The sequence below is a fragment of the Miscanthus floridulus genome, chromosome 14, assembly GCF_019320115.1.
Source record: "Miscanthus floridulus cultivar M001 chromosome 14, ASM1932011v1, whole genome shotgun sequence".
Taxonomy (NCBI): Eukaryota; Viridiplantae; Streptophyta; class Magnoliopsida; order Poales; family Poaceae; genus Miscanthus; species Miscanthus floridulus.
The window spans coordinates 9448476-9475127 of record NC_089593.1 but is presented as its reverse complement, the minus strand read 5'-3'; the positions used below and the strand labels follow the sequence as shown (position 1 = coordinate 9475127).

At 47.5% G+C, this 26652-nt stretch overlaps 3 protein-coding genes and 1 non-coding gene across 4 annotated transcripts; 3 read left to right on the top strand and 1 right to left on the bottom strand.

Annotated features, from left to right (window-relative positions):
• Positions 1–1068: 1068 nt before the first annotated feature.
• LOC136502999 (cytochrome P450 89A2-like) lies at positions 1069–2556 on the top strand. Its single transcript, XM_066498222.1, has one exon. It carries the CDS (start codon positions 1069–1071, stop codon positions 2554–2556), a length of 1488 nt encoding a protein of 495 aa, XP_066354319.1.
• A 4074-nt stretch (positions 2557–6630) lies between these two features.
• TRNAI-AAU (transfer RNA isoleucine (anticodon AAU)) lies at positions 6631–6704 on the top strand. Its single transcript has one exon. It is a non-coding gene; the product is annotated as a tRNA-Ile (tRNA).
• Positions 6705–14147: 7443 nt separating this feature from the next.
• Positions 14148–16009, bottom strand: LOC136505775 (peroxidase 4-like). The gene is made up of 4 exons (XM_066500923.1): positions 15696–16009; positions 15369–15560; positions 15076–15241; positions 14148–14743 (listed from the first exon to the last, which is right to left on the bottom strand). Exons 1-4 carry the CDS (start codon positions 15933–15935, stop codon positions 14352–14354), a joined length of 990 nt encoding a protein of 329 aa, XP_066357020.1. The 5' UTR covers positions 15936–16009; the 3' UTR covers positions 14148–14351.
• Positions 16010–24164: 8155 nt separating this feature from the next.
• On the top strand, positions 24165–25652 carry LOC136502998 (cytochrome P450 89A2-like). Its single transcript, XM_066498221.1, has one exon. The coding sequence runs from the start codon at positions 24165–24167 to the stop codon at positions 25650–25652; it is 1488 nt and encodes a 495-aa protein (XP_066354318.1).
• The last annotated feature ends 1000 nt before the right edge of the window (positions 25653–26652 follow it).

Sequence of the window (26652 nt, the reverse complement as noted above, 5' to 3'; positions counted from 1 at the left end):
TAGATTCCTGTGTTTCTGCCGGTCAGGGTGTTCGCCCATGTTTGTCCCGCCCGCGACCTGCGCGATCAGTTGGTTTCCTGAGTCAGCGTCGGGGGACTCGAGCCCTTGAGCCCCATTGGGTTCAATAGGTGCCATTGCGCGGCTCCCACTCGCTGGGGCTGCCCGCGAGTGCTGCTCCAGGGCTCCCTGTCTGCGCAGCCGCCGCGTGCACTGCTCCCTCCTCGCCGCCACGCGTGCCGCTCGCTCCTCGCCGCCGCCTCCTCGCTGGTGCGCGCTGCCGCTCGTAGCCCCTGCTCACGCGGTCATGGATGCGCCGCGCCGCGCCGCTTCCTCCTCGCTGGTGCGCGCTACCGCCTGCACCCTCTACTCGCGCCGTTGCGGAGGTGGCGCCCCGCGCCACCAACTCGCGCCGCCGCTGGGTGAGGAAGGAAAAGTTAGGGTTTGGAATTTGGGATGGAGAATAGAATGGCTGAGTGCGTATGGGTAATGGGTTGGTGTGGGAACTGGAGAGAGGAATTGAGAACCCGGGAGGAATCAGCTGGCCGTGGGAATGGATTCTTTTGGGCCTCGTCGCTACTGGGCCGGCCTCTGGAGGGAGACGGAAGCAAAAATGTTTTGTGACGTCCAACCTTGATGACAACTAAACAAGTCGTCATAGATAAATCACCCGTGGAATAAACCGTCACAGACAATAGAATTCTATGATGTTTTCTTAGAAGGTCACCAGTGAATCGTCATGTATAAACCTATTTCTCGTAGTGATTCCACTAACTTCCAATCTTTTAATATCATCCACATTATCTTCCACTAACTATGCACATCATCTCCCACTTATAGACATGTCATCTCACTAACTTCTAATTTCTTAATGCAAACTATCCACGTCATCTCCACTTAATTTCATTCTAAAGTCATCCACATCTTCTTGCATTAACTACCATCTCCACTTAATTCTATTCTAATTTCTAAATTCTTCGTAATTCTCGCAGCAATGCGCTGTTATCTTCTAGTGTTCTATATAAATTTAGCCTTTGCATTGCATGCATAGTTGAGTTGAGTCTAGAAGCCATGGAAGCAATTCAGCTGCTTAGCTTCATCCTGGCCATTATAATCGTTTGCCTTGCTCAGTACCGGCGGCGGAGGAGCACCGCACGCTCCCACCGGCAGCCAACCATTAAAATCCGCGACGCGGCCGTCGCTCGCCAGGCGCTCATTGAGCAGGCCGACGTGTTCTCGAACCGCCCAGCCACGCCCTTCCCCGTGCCGCTGATCACAGGCCGGCGCCGCCGCAGCCAGAGCCATGGGCTCACCACGGTGCCCTACGGCCCCCACTGGCGCGCGCTCCGGTCTAACCTCAACGCCGCGATTCTCCAGCCCTGGCGGCAAGGCCTCCTGGCTCCGCTCCAGCAGGATGCCGTGGACGCCCACGTCGCCGGCCTCGGCGCCGGCGACGTGGTCATCCGTCACAAACTCTACCCCGCGGTGTTCTCCATGCTCGCGCGCGTTTGCTTCGGCGACGACGTCGACGCGCGCCACGTGCGTTCCATGGAACCCATGATGCTGGAGTTCACTGCCGCCATCGCGGAAGCCAAGGTCTTCGCCCGCTCAACCATGGCGAGACTCTGGCACTGGAGAAAGTGGCGACGGTTCCTCGCCTTCCGCAGCCAGCAGGCCGCGCTGTTCGTCCCCCTCATCGAGGCGGCGAGGCGCCGTCGTCAAAGGACTGGGCACCATGATGGCGCCGGCGACAGTGGCGGCGTCCGACGACCTTACCTCGACACGCTCATCGACAACCGTAGCATCCCCGACGAAGACGATCCCCGGGACAAGCGTGCGCTCACGGAGGGCGAGATGGTGAGCCTCGTCGTGGAGTTCTTCGGTGCCGCGGAGGGGGTCGTGACCGCTCTTGAGTGGACGCTCGCCCATCTCGTCAACCAGCCGGAGATCCAGGCAAAGCTACGCCGTGAGGTCATCGCCGGGAACCATGGTCATGGTGGTGGTGATGCTGACGATGGCTCCGTCTCGGACAAGTGCCCTGCCGGCAGGTCGACGACGTACCTGCACGCCGTCGTGCTCGAAGGCCTCCGGCTGCACCCGCCATTCCAGCTGGTCATGCGCGAGGTCCGTTCCGAGGGCGCGGTGGTTGGCACAGCAACCGTACCGGCTGGCGGCATGCGGGTGCAGTTCATGCTAGGGGACATCGGGAAGGACAGCAGGCTATGGACGGATCCCGACGAGTTCCGGCCGGAGCGTTTCCTTCCCGGCGGTGAAGGCGAAGACGTTGGTCCGGTACCCGCGGGGCCGAAGGAGATCAGGATGATGCCGTTCGGCGCGGGGCAGAGGGCGTGCCCGGGTGCCTCGATGGCCGTGCAGTTCATCAAAGACTTCCTTGCCCCGCTGGTGCGTGAGTTCGAGTGGACGGCGGCGGCGCTGCCGACGGTGGGGGAGGAAGGCAGTGGCAGTGCCGATGGTGGTGGTGTTGACATGACGGAGCTCTATGGGTTCATCACCAAGATGAAGTCGCCGCTCAGGGCGCACATCACACCTCGCGCGTAACAAACGTACCACCACGCTTTGTTCAAAACATGGAACGAAAAAAGAACGGATGGTTGAAGCAAAAGTGACTGATGTTGAATGTGTTGTATGCATCGTGCATGCATGCAATGCACGGTCAATATATCATGTATAGTTATGTCACATGCATGGAAAAAATAATACGGCACATCACAGCTCTCAACAATAGATTTTTTATGTATATTATACTTCAAAAAATGGATATTTGCCTATGTATTTATCACTTGATCATATACTAGCTTCGCGTACATTGGAACGATAATTTACAACTCTAGCATCATCTGTCGTCGTTGGTGCAAGCCCGCAAGCAATGTGTCGGTACGTTCCAATAGAACGCATAACGTCGAAAATGCTGCTGTGCTGAGGGCATCCGACCATCCGAAAGCTGTAGCGGACCCAGAAGGAGCCTCGGATGCATGTCTTCATTCTCGCTACCATCCGATCTTATTATTAACTCTCTCCTATCTTATCCTCTCGTCTCATATGCTGCTGTGCACGGCGTATCTTATCATGTATAGTTATGTCACATTCTTATCCTATCTTATCATGTATAGTTATGTCACATTCTTGATCATATGCTGCTGTGCACGTCGTCGATCACGGCCAAGGCATGAAGGCCGCCATTCGCCGCTGCGCAGCGGTTCCTCGACTTCGCATGCGGTGACCTGTGGCTGCCTTCCGCAGCCGGTGTGGCTGTGTGAGCTTTGCTCCATATCCACCCATGCCCGTACGCTCCAGACCTTTTGTCCCCGGCGATGGTTTCTGCGCTGGCCGCTTCGACCGCCACGCAGATCCTACCACGGCTAGCTCCCAGGCCCACAGCTGTCTCGTGTGCGTGCGGCGCTCCCACTCCCGCTGCCATGGGCCTGTTCGGCAGGACTGAAAAATACTGTTTCAGCTGATTATTGTGAGAGAAAATTACTGTTCTGGTAGGACGTGAATAGTGGTTTCGTGAGGGCCAGAACCAGCCACCGGCTTAAAGCCAGCCAGCCAGTTCTTGTTAGTAGTTTTCATCCATAGGACAGGAGTATTCAGTTTTGATTTCCAGTAGAGTATGGATTTCGAAGTGATCTGAGCTGATTCTAACTACGTCAATTTCTAGTTGCAGGCATGCATAACCAGTTGGTCTGCTTCAGAATCGTAGGGGGTAGCCACAGGAGAAATAGCTGGAACAAATTAACCTGTTTAGTGAACAAATAGCTGGCACTACATGTTGGTGTATGGACTGTTACACTAGGATGTGAGCCATTTTGTATGCCTATTTGTTCATGTACAGTGAGCCATTTTGTATGCCTATTGTTTATGTACGGTCAGTCTGATACATGTTTGGGGCACCAATTATGTATGGTCATTACTATTATATTATTTGTGATGATTTTTTAATTGGGCCAGCCCACAATATGGGCCTCATTGTAATGTTGGGCTGCAATGAAAAAAAAGACACCAATTTGTAGCTGGACCAAAAAACATTTGGGCCAATTAGGCGCTGATGGTAAAAGAAAATAATAATGAAAAAAGCCCATGCTATATGGGCTGAAAGTAAATTGCCATGTCATCATACACGTGGCGCTATTCTGTTGAATATGTTGTGACGATTTTAGTCGTGCCATTGCATCAATGACAAGAGAACTATCATCACCGTATCATTGACAATGTCCTCTAATGGTCACAGAAGCTGGTTAGTGACCCACTTTCTATGACGGTAGTGACTTTATCACTATAGGCAGACAATGACAAGAAATAGGCTGTTATCGTCATAATCTAATTGTCACATAAGCCTAGAATTCTTGTAGTGCCACGTGGCGGCCTCTCGCGGTCATGGTGGCGGTGGCCACTGGCGCAAGGAGAAGCGCCGGGCCCTAGGACAGAAGCCCTCTGGCCTCGCCTCCTGCTACGATTGTGGTGCCCCACTGCCGAGGCGGAGGTGGCCGCAACGGGATACGTCGCATGTTGCAAATGTATGTTTCAAAAATATGTTGCAGGTGTTTTATATGGATGTTGCAAAAGTAGATCGGGATCGATGTTGCATATGTTGCAACGGCTATACACGTATGTTTCAAGTGTATGTTCCAAATGTTTCATCTGTATTCATATATACGTTGCAAGTGTTTTATCTTGATGTTGCCTATGTTTCACACATATGATGCAAGTGTTTTATCTAGATGTTGCATATTGCACATGTTTCCAATGGTTTTCAAGTGTTTTGCAAGTGTTTCAGACATATGTTGCAAGTGTTTCAACTATTTTAAACGTATGTTGCAAGTGTTTCATTTGGATGTTCCAAAAGTAGATTTTGATGTTGCACATGATGCAATAGGACCTACCTGTCGCAACCGCCTACTGCAACTGCTGGGGTGCCGTCGTGGGCTAGCGTGTGGACTCCCGAGGCCGACAAATGCATCCATGGCTCGCATCCACAAGCGGGGCAGATGACTGGGACCCACGTGGGTTCAGGCGGTCCCCATGCATGCATGTGCGCGAGAAATGGAGTGGCGCGGGTGGTTCCCACGCAAAACAAAACTCTCCCGTATGCACAAGGGCATGCAGTAGGCGTGGACGTTCGTCACTGTAGCCTGTCCAATAACTTGTTGCATGGTCATCCAAACGATTTGTTGTTTAGATATTTATTTAGCGATCATTATCCATTTAAATATGTTTGGAATCGAACTCCACATACTGTCAGTTGACGCATCTTATAGATCGTACTTTGCCTATCACTAGGCACGCATGTTGTCCTAACTCGTATGAGTATGGGCCATGGATCCGAGTTGTATATGACTAGGATGGAGAGGGGCACGCCGCATCGTGTGAAGTAAAGAAAAGATAATGAAAAAAAATCTCTTGTGGAAAATAGAATATAGATACAAAATAGATATCGTTGGCATCATATTGAGTAAAATAAATCTATCCGAGTCCGATGTGCAATTATATCTGTCCGAGCCTCAACAATATACCTTTTATATTGGAGAAATAACTTGTGCATTTACTCTGGAGTTTAATCACAGATGTCAACAACTACAATACTAAACTGTGTGATAATATACTGAAATTTCTATTACAAAAATAGATTTTTAGAGATACATAGCCATATTAATAGAGGTGGACGCTCACGAGTGCCGCCTCTAGAAATGGTGAGATGGACCAAGGAATACGTCTGCCTCCGGTAATGATACCTCTTGTTAATATTAACAGGGACGTGTGTTTTCCTAGTTAGCATGATCACTTTTTTTTAAAGGATTAACAAAGATAGTCATCCTAACAAAGCAACCACTTTGTTAATAGACTATTAACAAAGGTGACCATATTACGAAGACTAACTCTTTTAATCATTTAATAGAGGCGGTTACATAATAAAGATCACCTCTAGTAACGAACCATTATTGGCGCTAGGTGTTCTAACATGTTGTTCGCTTCTATTAATGGACAATTCTAGTTTTTAGAGACGACCACATTCCTTTTGTTTCACACTAATGATATTATCTTGGTGTATCTTTTTCACTTTGCATTGGAATGCATGCTGAATCAGGGTGACTCAAGATAGGTGAGTCACTCTAGTCTAGACTACTTATATATGGATTAGAAATAAATTTCCCCATATCTCTTTATCCTTTTATTTCTATGGATAATACACTCTTTCTTCCATAAAAAAGGTATAATGGATTTAGTTCATATTCTTGAAGCACTAGATTTTTGGGCCAAGCTGGATTTGAACCATTGTTGACATATTGTCAATGAATTTATAGTCCGTCCTTATTAACCACTCAGGCATCCAACCTAGGAAAATTTTATTTTAGGCCTTTTTGATGATATATTTTTTAGAACGGCTGGCAAGAGCTTTGCCGCAAAAATATATTAGACGAGACTTTTTGATGATATACGGATTGACCTCCTTTTATAATTATCCCTACCCCTAGGAGTTGTCGAATCAAGACTTTCCGGGTGAGATTCTCGGTTATTTTTTTAGACTTAGATTTTAAATGAACACATGTTATGGTGGGCCATGCTTTAATTGAATATATGCAACAATAACCATGTAATATAACAAAAAACACCACTGGCCTATTAGCTCAGTTGGTTAGAGCGTCGTGCTAATAACGCGAAGGTCGCAGGTTCGAGACCTGCATGGGCCATGTTTATTTAATTTTTTCTTATTGTTGACAGACTGCTGGACCTTTTTTATTTGAATTTTTCGTTTTATCCCACTTTTTTTTGCTTGGAACTGACAGACTGCTGCCGCGCTTTGTTATCTGCTCTACCCCTACCAATAATCGATCTCAGCTTGCTGCATCTCTCAACTATATGAGAGTACACTGCTGACGCTAATAGACAGTTTCTTTGGAAAAATAAAGAGAGAGTAGGATGCGTCTCGCCTTTACCAGCCATGGAACGGGGATGTGGGCACGTTCATGTTTCGAGAACATCGTCCCGATTTGTGGAACGGGAATATAATAGAACATCTTTCGGAACACTGATGGAACGTGAGGCCCAAAATTCAATTGATGAAAGAAAAAAAAAAAGAGACAACACGGGAAGTTCAGTTATCTATTTTACCTTTGCTATTTTAGAACTTTCTAAGTCTTACGTGCAGGGAAAACTTATGCTAATTAATTTGACCAATTTAATTAATTAGGATCATGTTCATCGTTTGGAAACACCGTTCCATTTACACTTAGCACGGGTTCTATTAATTGAAGGAACAAGATCGAGCCGTATACCCTCATCGTCCCGTGGACTTACGAAACAACGTACCACGCACGGGTTCTATTAATTTCAACCACGTGCTCTTGTGCAAGGGTGAGGGCCCCCGCACGAGAGTCCGAAGGGGTGTGAGTCTGTAAGGACTCCGCTACCACCGGCGGCTGTCCCGAAGCGTCCGCCATAGCGCACTCCCGGGACGGACGGTGGCTAGGTGCCACGTCGCTGGTGCTGGAGCCGTCGCTCTCAACCTCATCATTCAGGAGCTCGTGGAAATTGGTAGGTGCATAGTTCGCCATTCCCACGAATTCGAATGTGAGAGGAGATGGCGCCAGCGCGCTCCGAAGCCCCCGAGCGTACGCGTCCATGGAGGATGTGAGGCCGTAGGGGAACCGATCGTGCGGTGGTTGCGGTGTGGACAATGCGGTCTCTCTGGATAATCGGCGGAAGATAATAAATAATGAGCAGAGCATTTGCTCCGAATGAAGCGCAGGCGCCTCGTCGTTGAAGTCGTCGGGTGTCCCGGAGCCGATGGAGGGCGCCCCTCCGACGGGCACGGGATGGGTGCCTCCTCGCGGAGGTGAAGCACACCGAGCCGATCGGCGACGAAGTCCAGGCTTCCGAAGAGGAAGGTCTAGGACGGCTTGAAGACGGGTGGAACCCACATCCAACTAGGTGGGAGTGCGGGAAACTCCAGCGAGCCGATGCGAGTCGTATCGCTTGAGCCCGCCATGGCGAAGGTGGCAGAAAAGTGGGCCATTCAATGACCAAAAGTGTGAACGTACAACGTCTTCCCCACGGACGGCACCAACTGTCGGTGCAGAAAGTGACCAACACGTAAATATTTATAGTTTTGCCGTACGTTGTGATCGGATGTGACCTAGCAGTCAATGACACAGGGTTTATACTGGTTCAGGCAACGTGCCCTATGTCCAGTTTGAGTCAGTCGGTGACTTTATTCCTGAGCCCAGGTGCTCGAAGTTTGTTGTGGGGTTACAAACGAAAGGGAGAAAGATGGGGGGTTCAAGAGGTCCGGTCAGACTCTGGTCTAAAGGGGCGAGAGTGATGGGAGCTCCATTGTGCGCTAAGTGTTTGAGCTTATGCTCGAGGTTTAAACCTAGTGGTTCTGTTGTTGTGTGTGAGTGAACTGAGGGATCCCCTCGGAGTTTTTTGATCTCCCCTGTTGGGAGAGAGCGCGTCACAAGAGAGAGTACGTATGTTACTAAGTCTTATTGCCCACGCCGTCGGGTACAAGACGATTGTAGGCGCCCACAATACTGTTGATGTCAGATGCATGTGGGATGTTGCGTTGTCTTCTTCCGGTATGGCAGATGTCGGTGCATGCCATACTGTTGATGTTCAGAGACACGTAGGGGGTTTTACCATGTTCACCTAGTATGGGAGTTTGAGGGCGCCCATAACACTGTAGGGCAAATATCGACGCCCACAACACTGCTTGGGTTCTGACATGCCTGGAGGGTTGCAGGACACCCTTCTGACATGTCCTATCGGTACAGCCTTGCAAGTGTATAGGGTACGGTCCTCGGTATTGTGGTTGACTTTGTGCATCCTGCCTTACTTGCTCTACCCGTTCCTTGGGTCCTTACTGAGTGGGCGGCCTCGGTCAGTTGGTCCTAGTCGGCCAGAAAAGAGCTGTAAGTAGAGGTTCGATGCATCCCCGATCGAAGACGCTGGTCGAAGTCAGAAGCGAGCACTGTTCCTCCTCCGCTAGGCCTTCCGGACGGAGAGGTGGGCCGGAGTCGGAAGCGAGCGTTGTTCCTCCTCGGCCAAGCCTCGGTCGGAGAGGCGGGCAGAAGTCGGAAGCGAGGCCTTCCGGTCGGAGAGGCGGGCCAGAGTCGGAAGCGGGCGCCGTTCCTCCTTGGCCAGACCTTCCGATCGGAGGCTGGTCGCCCTTCTGTCCTATTGTTAGGTTTTTTGGGCCGGCCCAGGAGTTGCGCATTGTTCACAACGTCGTCTGCTGGGCCGAGTCTTTGCTGGGAAGTCGGTCCATGAGGAACCCCGGGTTTATGAACCCGACACCCACTATACCGACGATTGGAGATAGAAAAAATAATATTCATCCAAAAACTCTCTCGTGGCCATTAATAATTCCAAGATATTATTTTTAGTGTTACCTTATAATGGTACCATTTTTATATAAATAATATTTGTGGGAGTAATTACAGTTGCATCGAACACTATTTATTCTTGGATATATTGAAACAATAACAGATCTATAATTTTGATAATTTATGGATGAAATTATGTCTAAAATATAAAGTTTTCTTTTTGAATAGACAAAATTGAGTTGAAAATAAAAGTTAAATGCACTTTGATAGTTTATGGATGAAATTAAGCTCAAAATGCAAAATTTGTTGACCGAAACGATCATTTTCATAGTTGTAGGATAAAATTGAGCCTAAAATTAAAGTTTGAGAACCTAAACGATCATTTTAAAAGTTTAAGGACGAAATTGAGCCTCGAATAACAGTCGAGGGATCAAAATGGCTACTGTGCCTTTTTTTAATGCATTCCTATGCTGTGCCTTTTTGTTTTCTATTTAAAAAAATGCTTTCCTATGCTGTTGGCCTGTTGTCATGCACGAGTAGCCAGGCACACTGGAATGGATCTTTTTGCCTTTTTGTTTCCTTTTTTTTAATGCTTTCCTCTATTGTTGGCCTGTTGTCAACTTGTCATGCACGAGTAGCCCGGCAGACTGGAATGGAGCACCGATCCAGCATGACAGTGAAGATTCTCTACTGTATCATTTCGTTTATATTTGTGAATTATTGTCCAAACATTGACTAATTAGGCTCAAAAGATTCATCTCGCAAAGTTAAAGTAAACTGTGCAATTAGTTATTGATTTCGTCTACATTTAGTACTCCATGTATGTACCGCAAGTTTGATATGACGGAAAATCTTCTTTTTGTATAGTGCACTTTTCAGGAGTTTAAAGGAACTAAACAAGGGCCTACTGTTGCATCTCTCAACTTACGAGAGTAGACTGCTGCAGCTCGGGGGTGCGGCTGGTGGTGCACCACCGGTGCACGTGCGGGCAAGCGGACGCCTCGAATCCACCACCCGTAGCGAGCTGGTCCGGGGGAATCCGCCAGGCACACTCCCGGAGCGCTCGAGGGAGTGGAGCGCATCGAGGTTGTTGCGCGGGAGCGCGAGGGAGAGGAGCGCGTCGTGGCGGAGCAGCGCGCGCGGGAGGCGGCCGGAGAGCGACGCCGCTGGGAGCGAGAGCGAGGTGGCGCCGTCGTGGGTGAGGGAAAAAGATATAGAGGTGAAGGGAACCATCGATTGCGTCCCGAGCGAGCCGGCCGGGCCCAAACGATGTCCAGGCAAACGAACACGCAGCCGGCTCCTTTCCAGACAAACAAACACGCCCTACGTGTTGGACGCTACGACAGTTTCTTCGGTAAAATAAAGAGAGAGTAAGAACATGAGGAAGAAGATGTATCTCGCTATCCTGCTCCTACCGAGGCCGGCCACACCAGTGAAATTAAACTTGCACGATGGTGCTATATCTAGATCCTAAACATAAAATTATCTACATCCCAAACTTAATACACTTGTCAAACGAGATATTTAAACTTGCATGACGATGCCATATAGCTAGATCCTTAGCTTCCAAAACTATAGATCTATAATCTCAAACTTGCTAATCAGCCACACAATAAGTACCGATTTACCAAGGTTTGCATGAAATCGTCTACGTGGCTACTTGACTCTGTGCACCTAGGTTTTGGGGTCCACATGCCATCCCTCATCTTCTTCCATGCTCTCTCTCATGCCGCCGCTGCCACTCTCGCTTGCGCTGTCATAGCCCAAGCACCAGCACCATCAACAGCTAGCCTACCAACAACAGCAACCGGAGCACTTGCGAGTAGCACAAGTAGCACCACTGCTATGACCAAGTGAGAGGGGGCTTCATGGCGGGTCAATATAGGATATGATTTATGGATTCTAGGCTTATGACCCGACATTATAGATGTTCAAATTGGCACAGACACGCGAGCACAATAAGGCACGGCTAGCTAGTCGTGCTGCCATGACGTTATATACCCAGTGCAAGGCCCAGGCATGACCCTTAGCCTACTTAGCCTTGTCATGCCGGCACGATAAGCCCTGCAGCCCTACCGCACGATAGTCCATCTCAGCCCATAAAAACCAAGTCACAGCAAAAATAAATTGGAAAAAAAATAAAAAACAATCATAGAGCGAGACCCACTTCTTGTTCTAGATCAATCCCAGGTATGCATTCACGCAGAGAGGCAGATTAGAGAGGGAGGGGAAGCTCGGAGGAGAAACTGTGGAACTCGAAGGGGCCCCAAGTGGGTTGTGCCTTGTCGAATCTCCTAGCCGCTCCTTGCCGCCACTTACCTAAGCGACCACGTTGGCACACATGCCCTGCTCATTGTTTTTTTTAAATTATACAGTACAACGTAGACGCCCACAACGCACGTACACTCATCCCCCTGCTCATTGTTGGGATTCAATAATGAACCAAGGCTATCTAGATTGAGCACTTTGTGCAGCCCGATTGATGCCCAATAAGCTTTAGAAGCACCACAATGAGTGAAGACATGATCAAAAGCTTCCATAACTTGCTGACTACAAAGAACATAATCTTAGGTTGGCTTTGTCAAAAGAAAAAAAAATCCGTGAATTCATAATTTTTTTTTCTCTGAAGAAAGCCCTTTGTGTTCAATCTGTCCTTCATGCATCACTACTGGAAACCCGCACTTTGCCGAGTGCCTGCGGCACTCGGCAAAGCCTGAAATACACTCGGCAAAGGCTTTGCCGAGTGCCGCACTCGGCAAAAAAATAATCGGCAAAGAAGCCTTTGCCGAGTGCTTTTTGTCGGGCACTCAGCAAAGCCTTTGCCGAGTGCCGGAAAAGCACTCGGTAAAGATTTACACTCGGCAAAATGAAAATACGAAAAAAACCAAAAATAATAGCAAAATTTTTTTTGGGGGAGGCCGCCACCGGCCAGCACTCGTTCGTCCAGCGCCACCGGCCATCGAAGTCGCTGTATTTTTTGCGCAAAATTCGCGGCTAACGCGGCCGGCGGGATTCAAACTCACTCCCTCGTGTGTCTGCTGCTCTACCACTGCTACACTGTCACTTGTGTCTAGATTCCGTTATCTATCCTCATATATTATACTAAATCGAGAGTAAATTACTTGTTTGAGGCCCTAAACGAATTCAAATCAAAAAGTGGTCAACTACAAAGTTTCATAACTTTTCGAGATCTACAATTTTCATTTAGAATTTTTTCCATCCGAGGTCGTTTGAAAAATTCAAATTTCAAATTTTAGAGATTCAAACGTAGTTTTGCATGATAAGATGATTTCAAATCAAAAAGTTGTCAACTACATAGTTTCATAACTTTTGGAGATCTACAATTTTCATTTAGGAAGTTTTTCTATCCGAGGTCTTTTGAAAAAATCAAATTTTCAAATTTTCAAATTCAAACGTCGTTTTTGCATGACAAGATGATTTCAAATCAAAATGTTGCCAACTACAAAATTTCATAACTTCTCAAGATCTACAAAGTTGTAGTAACATTATTCACAAATCTTATATATCTCTCTTCTACTTTCATGAAACTAATATGAGAGATATGAGAGAGAAGTAGATTTTATGAACAACGTTATTGTCGCTTTGTCAAATGAAAAATGATCAAAATAAACTTTGTAGATCTTGAGAAGTTATACAACTTTGTAGTTGAAAAGTTTTTCATTAGAATTCATTTAGGGCCTCAAAAATTGCTTTGAAAAAATGATTTGCCGAGGGCCAAAAAAAAATGCACACGACAAAATGCCTCTTTGCCGAGTGCCCAAAAAAAGGCACTCGGCAAAGAGGCATTTTGCCGAGTGCCAACAAATGGCACTCGGCAAAATGCCTCTTTGTCGAGTGCCAAAAAAAAAGGCACTCGACAAAGACCCATTTTGCCGAGTGCCAAAAAATGGCACTCGGCAAATACATCTTTGCCGAGTGCCAGAAAAAAGGCACTCGGCAAAGACGTATTTTGCCGAGTGCCGAAAAATGGCACTCGGCAAAATACATCTTTGCCGAGTGCCGAAAAAACACTCGGCAAAGCCATCTTTGCCGAGTGCCGAAAAAAACACTCGGCAAAGCCGTCTTTGCCGAGTGCCGAAAAAAACACTCGGCAAAGCCGTCTTTGCCGAGTGCCCGATAAAATACACTCGGTAAAGCTTCCGGCATTCAGCAAAGTGCCGGTTTCCGGTAGTGGCATGGGTAGTAACCAAAAAATGCTTGATGATGCTTTTAGTTAGAAGCTATGAATTCACGGATGGAACACACAAAGGGCTTTCTTCAATTGTTCTTCCGTAGCAACTAAGGTCTGTTTATTTTAGTACGTAACAGAAGTTAATTAGCACCTCGATATATAAGATCCAATTGTTCTTCGTACTTGATAAACCTTCTTGGAATACAAAGTAAAAAACAAAAACCAACAGCTACATTGACATGTGTGCTTGCACGAAAAAGTGGCCGCGCGTGCACGCCTTACCTAGCTAACCGCTATATATACTCCTATACTACCTTTCTTGCATTGCTTTGTCGCTATCACCGCAAATTAAATTAGACCAAGCACGCAGAGAAATTAAGACATGCATGCCGCGAGATTAGTTAGACTCTCGATCTTGAACCAGTCAAAGCAAGAAAAAAAATCACATAATAATAATGTTATGACATCGTACTTTAGAGCATCTTTATTAGCTTTAATTTAGAGTATATATGTGTTCGATCAAACAATTGTAAATAAAGAATTAACCGATTTAGTACACAAGAGGTGGAGAAAGCACCTTAGTTGTTCACATGCAAAAAGTATATGGCATATATATACTCAAGAAAAAGGTTTGTATACATAAAATGATAGATTATTACTTATATTTAAACAAACAGACATAATCTCAACAAACTAGTACAACATAATGATTTAACAATTTTGTGTAAAATGGAAGGATTGCAATCTTGAAAGAAAGTAGGACGTTATTGAAAATCCTCAACGGATCGATAGAATGATAGGTTGCTAGTGTGCACTGCCTCTTAATTAATCCTTCTGCAGTTCTTCCTGGTCTCCCCATTGGAGCCGGTCAATGGCGTGATGTCACCCATCTTGATCATGCCGGTCACAAAGTCCGCAAAGAATGCGCCCTTGCTACTAACATATGATTGGACTTGCGCATCTGTGGATCCACCATTGAAGAGCTCCTGGTCAGAGTGTAGAAGCCCCTTCTTGCAAACAAGGTTCTTGTAGTAGTTGTTCTCAAAGACAGTTGGGGTTTGACGGTCCAGAGGCGCCAAATTGTTGTCACCAAAACCTGAGGTCCTAGGGCAAACCGATTGCTTTGTTCTTGCGAAGCTGCCATCGATGTTGGTATCATTGTATACGTGGGCTCTGAAGTTGGTGCAACGTGCTAAGCCAATGGTGTGGGCTCCTGGAAAAAGAGGCAAAGCGGCACATATGAAAATATTTAATGACTTATATTTTGGAATGAATTAAACATGATACAAAGTTACAAATGGGTGGAGGAAATGAATGATCAATACTATACCACTTAACTTAATCTAGCACATAAACTTAATCTCTGCCAAATATCTATATTGAGCTAGTGATTGAGAAACAGTGTGGAATTGCTAAATTCACATTCTTATATATATCTCCAAAGTTGAGTGACAAGTTTAATTTATTGGAGAATTAGCATTGCATTAATTTACAGCTAGTAGTTAATTACTAATGTAGATGTAGTGGGATAGTATAAGTACGCACCAGAGAGCGCGACCATGTCCTTCTGGGAGAGGCCTTGCGCGGCGAAGAGCGACGTCAGATTGGCGAGGCCCGACGTCGGCGGCGGGATGTTGTTATTGGCGCCGCTGAAGCTCGCCGTCCTCGAGTCCCTCCTCCCAACCTTGACGTCCCAGCTCGGACCACCCAGCTGCATGTGTGCATGCATGCATCCATCAGTTGCAGTTGCAGGTTCATCAGTCTCATGCATCTTTCTAGCTCTGAAGTGATTCAAAAAGAATATAACTATACTGCAAGGGCCGGCTATCTAGGCTTACGATGACGACGCTATCTCTTGCGGCGATGGCGAGGATGTCGGCGCAGGAGACCACGCCGGGACAGACCTTCTCGACGGCCGACTTGATGGCGTCGATGACCTCGAATCCTCTGGCGGAGCCGTTGTTGGGGTTGGCCATCTTCTCGCCCCTGAAACTGGGCGTGTCATCCAGCAGCAGCGAGGCGTCGCAACCCTACACCATGATCGATCACATTATTATTATACATATATACGTATATATATATATAATCACAAGTTGCTTGATTGTGTTAGTAATTACTAATTAATAATGGCGGAGCGAGCGAGTACTGTTACTGTATGTACGTACTTGGACGAAGCAGTCATGGAAGAAGAGACGGAGGATGGAGGCGCCCATGCGCTGCTCCCTGGCGATGGCGGCCTGCAACACCGACCTGACGGCATCGTACACGCCGGGGCACGAGTGGGAGTAGAAGCTGGTGCCCAGCTGCGCCGACGAGGTGTCTGTGGTGCCGGCCAGCAACACAAGGAGCAAGAGGAGAGCGACGCCTTTGCCGCTGCATCTTGCAGCTGATGTTGCTGCAGCCATCTCGTACAGGGCTACAGGCTAGTCTTTGTGCCTCTGAGTGCAGTGAGGTGTATTGTATTGCTTGGAGCTCTGGAGGTAGCTAGCTTGCTGGGAACATGGACATCAGGACATCCATATTTATAGCAGAAACTCCTGGACTCAGTCTGTTAGTATAAGCTTGAAGCTAGGTAGTATATAGCAAGCACTCAATCCATGCATGCATGAATGCATAAAAATATATATATGATTAGGTACATCATGTCACGTACCGCGGCTTCACCTCACCTTCACCTACTATGTTGGACTTCGATCGAGTTGAAAAGCCGGCAATCAAGGTTGCTTGCCCAACAGGCAACAGCTAGCTTAGCTAGGAATCACTCTCGCCTTTCACAATTCACACTGCTAGTCTGCTACTGTATTTAATTTATTTCCGCTGAACTGATCAAGATTTTGATCATCAACAGTTGCAGATATATGGTTGGAACCATTCAGAGACAGAATTACATATCTGCTCACATATCATCATTCAGAGGCTCCTTCTGCACAATGTGCTACCATGCATAGTCCATAGTCGGAAGCATTCAGAGGCCAAGGGTCATGCATCACATCACAAACATGGAAATAATTCACAGACATGCCTGCCTGTGGTAGTGGCTGCCTGGGGACAACAATGGTCATACTTGTATTTATGGCGAGAGCTATAGCAGTATAGCACTGACAATTTAATAAACTATACAATTTGACTACGCTATCCATCAAGATCACATATAATAGTCGTACATTTCAAACAAATCGATACATGAACAACGAGTGCCTCCTGAAGAAGGTGATGCACAAGAAGATGATGATGCCTAAATGGGAACTCCGAAAGAAGATTCCAATCAACATAAGGCCAGTTTATGTTTCGATCAAAGACGTCTCGTTGGTGTCCAAGTGGTATTTCCATGATCAGTTCAAGCCTGAAAACCAAGTTAAAAAAGTCCCATCATGGGTTCTGAGGAGGCCATCAGTGGCAAACTCCACCAAATTGCAAAGTAGTATCCAAATGTTGATGCCATCGAATGGTCAAAGGATTGCCCGAAAAAATATGAAAGAGGCAAGCCCTTCCTACCAAACCGACATCCAGCGCCTACCACTTGGAATGAGAAGGTTCCATGATTGGTACTTGCGTGTTCTCCCAACGAGCATAGATATCATACAAGCATGCTTTCCCACCGGCACATTTGGAAGCCAGCCGGGAAAATTGTCTTTGACTTCAATGACATGCACACATGCTTTCACCTGGGAGAAATGGAGATGAATCTAATTCGCACGTGGTGCTTGTAAGTCCTTGTCCTCCCGATATGATATGAATGTAATATTTGAATTATGTTGTAACTAACCCACGCCGTGATTATAGAATGCAAGTGCACATTGTCAAACAAATGCTAAGTGTGAAAGCCGGGTATGTAGACCCTCAAGCTATAGCCCAAACAAATTTTAATTACCCTAAACGGTGGACACTGGATGCCAAAGAGCTAGCAGCTGCAAAGACTCTTCGGGAGAAAGAGCGCATCCATAGTGCGAAGCTAAGGGAAGAGTCCCTTAAGGTTGCGCATACATTGCCTTGGCTTTCAAAAATCTCCAACACCACTCTACTATATGGCTACCATACAACTTCGAGTAAGCTCAACTCTATACTTAAAGTTTTGTTCATATATTTCATTCGATGCAAAAGGGCTTATCTAGTTCTATAATTAAATCCATGCAGCAACCACTGGATTTATAGCCGTCGATGTCGGGAGGAGCATGGCATAGGTCTTTGATTCATTAGATAAGGACACGGTGACATACAAAGACTTCATATCGATTCTCAAGACGTATACATATCGACAATCCTCATTAGCTTATATTTGTATACATACTTGTAACGTTCACTTTTGGATACTAACAAGTTGTATTTGCTAAAATAATTCGAACAGGGCATTTAGGTTCTATGTCACTAATCATCATGGAAGGCATGATCCAGCAAGGAAGGAAAAGCTGGCTATAAAAACACTATGTGCGGTAAGTGTAACTTACTTCTTCAGTACTCCATTACATGGCTATCAAAAGCATTACTAAACATTTTCATATGCAAAACACACAGTGCCCTAAGCAGAAGCCTGGGAGTGTACATTGTGGATACTATATATGTTCTATGATGGGTAACACCGATGCCTACAGGAGACACCCCTTAAGGGTAAGTTTGAACCTCTCACCCATAGTATAAAAACTTCGTAAATGGTATGAAATACTAAACCAAAACTTGTTTCTTGTAGTGGAGAGAAGAGAAAGGAATGAAAAGAGACCCATACAAGGATGACCAACTCTTAGAGCTCGTCGACGACCTTTGCAACTTCATATTGGACCAGATTGTACACCGTCAGAGGCGCCTACCATGACCGAGAGTCTGAGTTAGTACAAATCCTCAGTACCACACCTTCGTGAGACAAAAAGCTAGCTCTAGGACGCTTGATAACAATGTGTATGGAATTTGTCTATTTAATGATGGATTGTATATATTCATGTGAATTGGAATTGTATTGTAGTTTATAGATACTCTTATGTTTGTAGTCGCGGTCGCGGGGTGTTCGGCACCGCGAACGCTGGTCACGGGGCGTTCGGCAACGCGAACGCGGTTCGGAACGTTGGTTGTGGGACGTTCGGCAAAGCGATTTGAATTGAAAATTTGATTTTTTTGGTGGGAAAACGTACTATAGGGGCGGTTCTAATTGAACCGTCCCTACAAATCGATTTGTAGGGGCGGCTGGTGTTTCCAGCCGCCCCTACAAATTGATTTTAGGGGCGGCTGGTAATAAGAGCCGCCCCTACAAATAGATTTGTAGGGGCCACTGGAAACACCAGCCGCCCCTACAAATCGATTTGTAGGGGCGGCTCTTATTACCAGCCGCCCCTAAAAATCAATTTGTAGGGGCCGCCTGGTGGGAACCGTCCCTACAAATGCATAATTTGTAGAGACCTTTGCGTAGGGGCGGCTGGGTAAACCGCTCCTATAAATGATCTACAACCGCCCCTAGAAATGCTTTTTGACGTAGTGGTACTCAATGATATAAGCATGCGATACGCTTCTTCTGTTGTAGTTGACATTTATTCACATTGTTTTATCATTTGCACCTGCTAGTTATATATGCTTGCGGTAGCTAGCATGTCGAGTTCAAGAGGTCCACTATCATCAATAAGAATTGTTGGCATGAAACACGGGAGAGATATATATATATATATATATATATATATATATATATATATATATATATATATATATATAATATTATATAATGCTCTTGAATTGTGTGCTTAAACAATTATGTTGCGTGAAAATTAAATCTAAAGGATTAAGATGTTGCTTCTCTTGATCTGTGAAAACGAACTATGGATAATTCATTTCCACTCCAACACGGTAGGTTTCTATGCCATGTGCATGCTTCTCGGACCTCGAACTCCTCCAAGCAACATCAATGAGACAACTACCACCAAGCTATCTAGGTGCAAGTGCAACCAAGTGGCAAGTCTGGTTGCCTTCTTATTGATTCGAAGGACGGTATGCGTGCTGAAGAGATTCTTGATCATTGGCATCATTAGTATAAATTAGTTTAGTGTAACAAACACGTTACATTGGAGTATATAAATAGAGTGATGATACCGGCAGGAAAAAAAAAAACACATATATAAGCATCTTCCCGCTGATATAAATAAATGTATGCAACAATGGCACCGTGCTTGCATAGTTGACATCAATCTTGATTCTATAAACCATGGAAGCAGTTCAGTTGCTTAGCTTCACCCTGGCCATTATTATCGTTTCCCTTGCTCAGCACCGGCGGCGGAGGAGCACCACACACTCCCTCCGGCAGCCGACCATTAAAATCCGAGGCGCCTCTCGCCAGGCGCTCATTAACCAGCCAACGTAAGCATGTATTGCTAGTTGACATCTTTATTAATAGACATAAAACCATGTGGTTTCTAATTGAAAGTGCCCTAATAAACATGTAAATAAGGACACCCGCAAAAAATAGCGCACATATATAGTATAATAATCTTCCAATAAATAAGAGGTGTGCGACTCAACAAGACTTGTATCTATATCTATATTTTTACGAAGCTAACAGCCACTATGAGTTCTATTTCAATATGCAAGTCATCCACGCCATCTTCCATTTACTATCATCCCGCACTTATAGACATGTCATCCCACTAATTTTCAATCTCTTAATGCCATCCACATCATCTTCCACTAACTATACATGTCCTATTTATAGACATGCCATTCACTACAAGAATTGTGGTTTTACAAGACGGATTACTTTGGTCACAGACAGTCAAAAACTTGTCACGGTTAACTTGCCATGACGATAAAAAACCATCATGTATCTCGCATCATACATTTGCTGGACCAAATTGAGTCATGACAGATTGGTATTTATGGTCGTCATGGATTAGTTGCCGGTCTCCTATAACCAGCCCATATCCAAGCCCAGATCCAAACCATAGTGATGAAATGGAACATCACAAATTAGTGCCAAATCATCACTGCATTAATATGCATCATAGCTCATAAGATACACCAATCATAAAAACAAACATTGCTTCATTCATGTATTAGCATGTCCACAACAGTCACACCGAACATCAAACTACAAATTGGCCTAGCTCACAACCATTTAGTTTGACTATCACAACAACTAAGTTTGAACTTAAAAAATTTGATCTACCGGGAGTCTAAAATAACTAAACTTTAGTATCAACGAGCACTTCAATTGGCTTGCTGTCCATAAGATGTGCTACCTGAAAATCAAATGAATATAAGTCAGTTTTGCTAGCAAAGATTGTAAAAAGAAATGTCATCTATTTATTACGAAGCTTTGAAACTAGTTAACTAGTTTAATGCATATATTTTTGAGAGGCCAACAAGTAGAGCATGAGAATCTAAATATGATAGAATTAGCTTGTAGATTAAATTTGAGAGCAAAACAAGTAGAGCTACAATATGTCCAACCCACATATCTAGCCCTTGTAAATTCAGTTTGTAGATTAAATTTGATATATACACTTATACAGTAATTGACTGAGGTGTTGGCTGAATTGCATATATGTCTATTGGTGGTTGCGGCATCATCCCTTGTTGGATTGGAAAGCTAATGTATAAATAGGGAGAAAATTATTTGACTGTACAATACCAACTTATATATACACTTGAAAAATTGTTATTCTATATATATAGAATACTAAGGCAGAGCTGAAGGGTAAATGGCTGAATTTTCTATACCTTCAGACAAGATAGACTCAGCGTGACAATGGCAACCAATCTTCATATTTGCATTAATTTTCAGAAACATGTTAATCAACCTTGCTCCTATTGGCTGGACAAGGAAAATCCCAGGCTAAGAATCAAATAAGCACATGCAGAACCAATAGAATGGGGGTGCAGTTCCTCTTTCTTACTAATGATTTCATTTCTCAGACTTCACAGGGAAAGCCTCCTGGCATTATTGCTTAACAAATACAAATTAAAGTGAATCATTGCTACAAGTTAATCACAGGGAAAGCCTCCTGGCAGTATCTGTGGATGTTAATTCATTCAGGTAACCATGCATGTAAATAAAGGTAGGAAAGCAAATGTAGATAGGACTCAGAGTAGCACATAAGAGTGGTGCACTGGTGCTGCAGAGATGAACGCACACACTAAAATCAACCGTGAAGCATTCTGTCGGTGCCAAAAGTGACCAACAAGTAAATATTTGTCGTTTTGCCGTACGTTGTGATCGGATATGGCCTCGTACTCAATGACACAGGGTTTATTCTGATTCAGGCAACGTGTCCTACGTCCAGTTTGACTCGATCGGTGACTTTATTCCTGAGCTCAGGTGCTCGAAGTATGCTGTGGGGTTACAAACGAGTGGAAATAAGATGGGGGTGTTAGAGGTCCGGTCGGACTCTGAACCGAAGGGCCAAGAGTGACGGGAGCTCCTACGTGCACTAAGTATTGAAACATATGCTCTGTGTAGCTTTAGAGTTCTAGAGCTGTGGAGCTGTTCAAGTGCTCAGAATATCTAAAGCTAGCAGAGAGAGAGAGAGTCGGAATGAACCGTCCTCCTTTAGGAGAGAGCGCAACCCTTTTTATAGATGAAGGGGATGACCTTACAAGTGATAGAGAGAGTGTGTGTGCTACCTAGTCTTGTTGCCCATGTCGTTGGTACAAGACAGTTTATCGACGTCCACAATACTGTTGACGCCCAGATGCATGTGGTGGGCTCCATCGTGTTCTTCTCGTATGGCAAATATTGGCACCTACCATACTGTAGGACAAATGTCAGCGCCCACAATACTGTTCATGCTCTGACATATCTGGAAGGTTGCAAAGCACCCTTCTGACATGGTTGGCGGTACTGTCCTACAGGTGTGCAGGGTACGGTCCTTGGTATTGCGGTTGACTTTGAGCGCCTTACCTTATCTGCTCCACCTGATTTCTCGGGTCCTCACCGAGCGGGGCGCCCCCGGCCGGTCGTTCCTAGTCGGCTCTGACCGCGCTGGTCAGAGAAGAGCCGTAAGCAGAGGTTCGGTGTATTCCCGGTCGGAGAAGCGGGTCGGAGTCGAAAGCGAGCGTCGTCCCCTCCTTGGCCAGGCCTTCCGGTCGAATAAGCGGGTCGGAGTCGGAAGCGAGCGTCGTGCCCTCCTTTGCTAGGCCTTCCGGTCGGAGAAGCGGGTCAGAGTCGGAGGCGAGCGTCGTCCTCCTCCTTGGCCAGGCCTTCCAGTCGGAGACTGGATCACTCTTCCGGCCTATCATTAGGTATCTAGGCTGGCCCAAGAGTCACGCATCATTTGTAATGCCGTTTTCTATGCCGAGCTTTTGCTGGGAAGCGGGCCCATTAGGGACCCTGGGTTGATGAACCCGACAGGAGCGCCCGGGTGATTCGGGTAGAATAGTCTGGGGGGATTTTTCGTTTTACCAGCGGGTGCGCGTGAGCGCACCCAGTGGGTGTAGCCCTCGAGCCCCTAGGCGATTTGGGTAGAATCGTCTGGGGGATTTTTTGGCTTGCCAGCGGGTGCGTGCGAGCGCACCCGGTCGGTGTAGCCCCCGAGCCTACGTCCGACTGGTGAGTCGGTTGGAGGCTGAGTATCTTGGTACTCTTTCCTAGGGCTGTAGATTCCTGTGTTTTCTGCCGGTCAGGGTGTTCGCCCATGTTTGTCCCGCCCGCGACCTGCGCGATCAGTTGGTTTCCTGAGTCAGCGTCGGGGGACTCGAGCCCTTGAGCCCCATTGGGTTCAATAGGTGCCATTGCGCGGCTCCCACTCGCTGGGGCTGCCCGCGAGTGCTGCTCCAGGGCTCCCTGTCTGCGCAGCCGCCGCGTGCACTGCTCCCTCCTCGCCGCCACGCGTGCCGCTCGCTCCTCGCCGCCGCCTCCTCGCTGGTGCGCGCTGCCGCTCGTAGCCCCTGCTCACGCGGTCATGGATGGCGCCGCGCCGCGCCGCTTCCTCCTCGCTGGTGCGCGCTACCGCCTGCACCCTCTACTCGCGCCGTTGCGGAGGTGGCGCCCCGCGCCACCAACTCGCGCCGCCGCTGGGTGAGGAAGGAAAAGTTAGGGTTTGGAATTTGGGATGGAGAATAGAATGGCTGAGTGCGTATGGGTAATGGGTTGGTGTGGGAACTGGAGAGAGGAATTGAGAACCCGGGAGGAATCAGCTGGCCGTGGGAATGGATTCTTTTGGGCCTCGTCGCTACTGGGCCGGCCTCTGGAGGGAGACGGAAGCAAAAATGTTTTGTGACGTCCAACCTTGATGACAACTAAACAAGTCGTCATAGATAAATCACCCGTGGAATAAACCGTCACAGACAATAGAATTCTATGATGTTTTCTTAGAAGGTCACCAGTGAATCGTCATGTATAAACCTATTTCTCGTAGTGATTCCACTAACTTCCAATCTTTTAATATCATCCACATTATCTTCCACTAACTATGCACATCATCTCCCACTTATAGACATGTCATCTCACTAACTTCTAATTTCTTAATGCAAACTATCCACGTCATCTCCACTTAATTTCATTCTAAAGTCATCCACATCTTCTTGCATTAACTACCATCTCCACTTAATTCTATTCTAATTTCTAAATTCTTCGTAATTCTCGCAGCAATGCGCTGTTATCTTCTAGTGTTCTATATAAATTTAGCCTTTGCATTGCATGCATAGTTGAGTTGAGTCTAGAAGCCATGGAAGCAATTCAGCTGCTTAGCTTCATCCTGGCCATTATAATCGTTTGCCTTGCTCAGTACCGGCGGCGGAGGAGCACCGCACGCTCCCACCGGCAGCCAACCATTAAAATCCGCGACGCGGCCGTCGCTCGCCAGGCGCTCATTGAGCAGGCCGACGTGTTCTCGAACCGCCCAGCCACGCCCTTCCCCGTGCCGCTGATCACAGGCCGGCGCCGCCGCAGCCAGAGCCATGGGCTCACCACGGTGCCCTACGGCCCCCACTGGCGCGCGCTCCGGTCTAACCTCAACGCCGCGATTCTCCAGCCCTGGCGGCAAGGCCTCCTGGCTCCGCTCCAGCAGGATGCCGTGGACGCCCACGTCGCCGGCCTCGGCGCCGGCGACGTGGTCATCCGTCACAAACTCTACCCCGCGGTGTTCTCCATGCTCGCGCGCGTTTGCTTCGGCGACGACGTCGACGCGCGCCACGTGCGTTCCATGGAACCCATGATGCTGGAGTTCACTGCCGCCATCGCGGAAGCCAAGGTCTTCGCCCGCTCAACCATGGCGAGACTCTGGCACTGGAGAAAGTGGCGACGGTTCCTCGCCTTCCGCAGCCAGCAGGCCGCGCTGTTCGTCCCCCTCATCGAGGCGGCGAGGCGCCGTCGTCAAAGGACTGGGCACCATGATGGCGCCGGCGACAGTGGCGGCGTCCGACGACCTTACCTCGACACGCTCATCGACAACCGTAGCATCCCCGACGAAGACGATCCCCGGGACAAGCGTGCGCTCACGGAGGGCGAGATGGTGAGCCTCGTCGTGGAGTTCTTCGGTGCCGCGGAGGGGGTCGTGACCGCTCTTGAGTGGACGCTCGCCCATCTCGTCAACCAGCCGGAGATCCAGGCAAAGCTACGCCGTGAGGTCATCGCCGGGAACCATGGTCATGGTGGTGGTGATGCTGACGATGGCTCCGTCTCGGACAAGTGCCCTGCCGGCAGGTCGACGACGTACCTGCACGCCGTCGTGCTCGAAGGCCTCCGGCTGCACCCGCCATTCCAGCTGGTCATGCGCGAGGTCCGTTCCGAGGGCGCGGTGGTTGGCACAGCAACCGTACCGGCTGGCGGCATGCGGGTGCAGTTCATGCTAGGGGACATCGGGAAGGACAGCAGGCTATGGACGGATCCCGACGAGTTCCGGCCGGAGCGTTTCCTTCCCGGCGGTGAAGGCGAAGACGTTGGTCCGGTACCCGCGGGGCCGAAGGAGATCAGGATGATGCCGTTCGGCGCGGGGCAGAGGGCGTGCCCGGGTGCCTCGATGGCCGTGCAGTTCATCAAAGACTTCCTTGCCCCGCTGGTGCGTGAGTTCGAGTGGACGGCGGCGGCGCTGCCGACGGTGGGGGAGGAAGGCAGTGGCAGTGCCGATGGTGGTGGTGTTGACATGACGGAGCTCTATGGGTTCATCACCAAGATGAAGTCGCCGCTCAGGGCGCACATCACACCTCGCGCGTAACAAACGTACCACCACGCTTTGTTCAAAACATGGAACGAAAAAAGAACGGATGGTTGAAGCAAAAGTGACTGATGTTGAATGTGTTGTATGCATCGTGCATGCATGCAATGCACGGTCAATATATCATGTATAGTTATGTCACATGCATGGAAAAAATAATACGGCACATCACAGCTCTCAACAATAGATTTTTTATGTATATTATACTTCAAAAAATGGATATTTGCCTATGTATTTATCACTTGATCATATACTAGCTTCGCGTACATTGGAACGATAATTTACAACTCTAGCATCATCTGTCGTCGTTGGTGCAAGCCCGCAAGCAATGTGTCGGTACGTTCCAATAGAACGCATAACGTCGAAAATGCTGCTGTGCTGAGGGCATCCGACCATCCGAAAGCTGTAGCGGACCCAGAAGGAGCCTCGGATGCATGTCTTCATTCTCGCTACCATCCGATCTTATTATTAACTCTCTCCTATCTTATCCTCTCGTCTCATATGCTGCTGTGCACGGCGTATCTTATCATGTATAGTTATGTCACATTCTTATCCTATCTTATCATGTATAGTTATGTCACATTCTTGATCATATGCTGCTGTGCACGTCGTCGATCACGGCCAAGGCATGAAGGCCGCCATTCGCCGCTGCGCAGCGGTTCCTCGACTTCGCATGCGGTGACCTGTGGCTGCCTTCCGCAGCCGGTGTGGCTGTGTGAGCTTTGCTCCATATCCACCCATGCCCGTACGCTCCAGACCTTTTGTCCCCGGCGATGGTTTCTGCGCTGGCCGCTTCGACCGCCACGCAGATCCTACCACGGCTAGCTCCCAGGCCCACAGCTGTCTCGTGTGCGTGCGGCGCTCCCACTCCCGCTGCCATGGGCCTGTTCGGCAGGACTGAAAAATACTGTTTCAGCTGATTATTGTGAGAGAAAATTACTGTTCTGGTAGGACGTGAATAGTGGTTTCGTGAGGGCCAGAACCAGCCACCGGCTTAAAG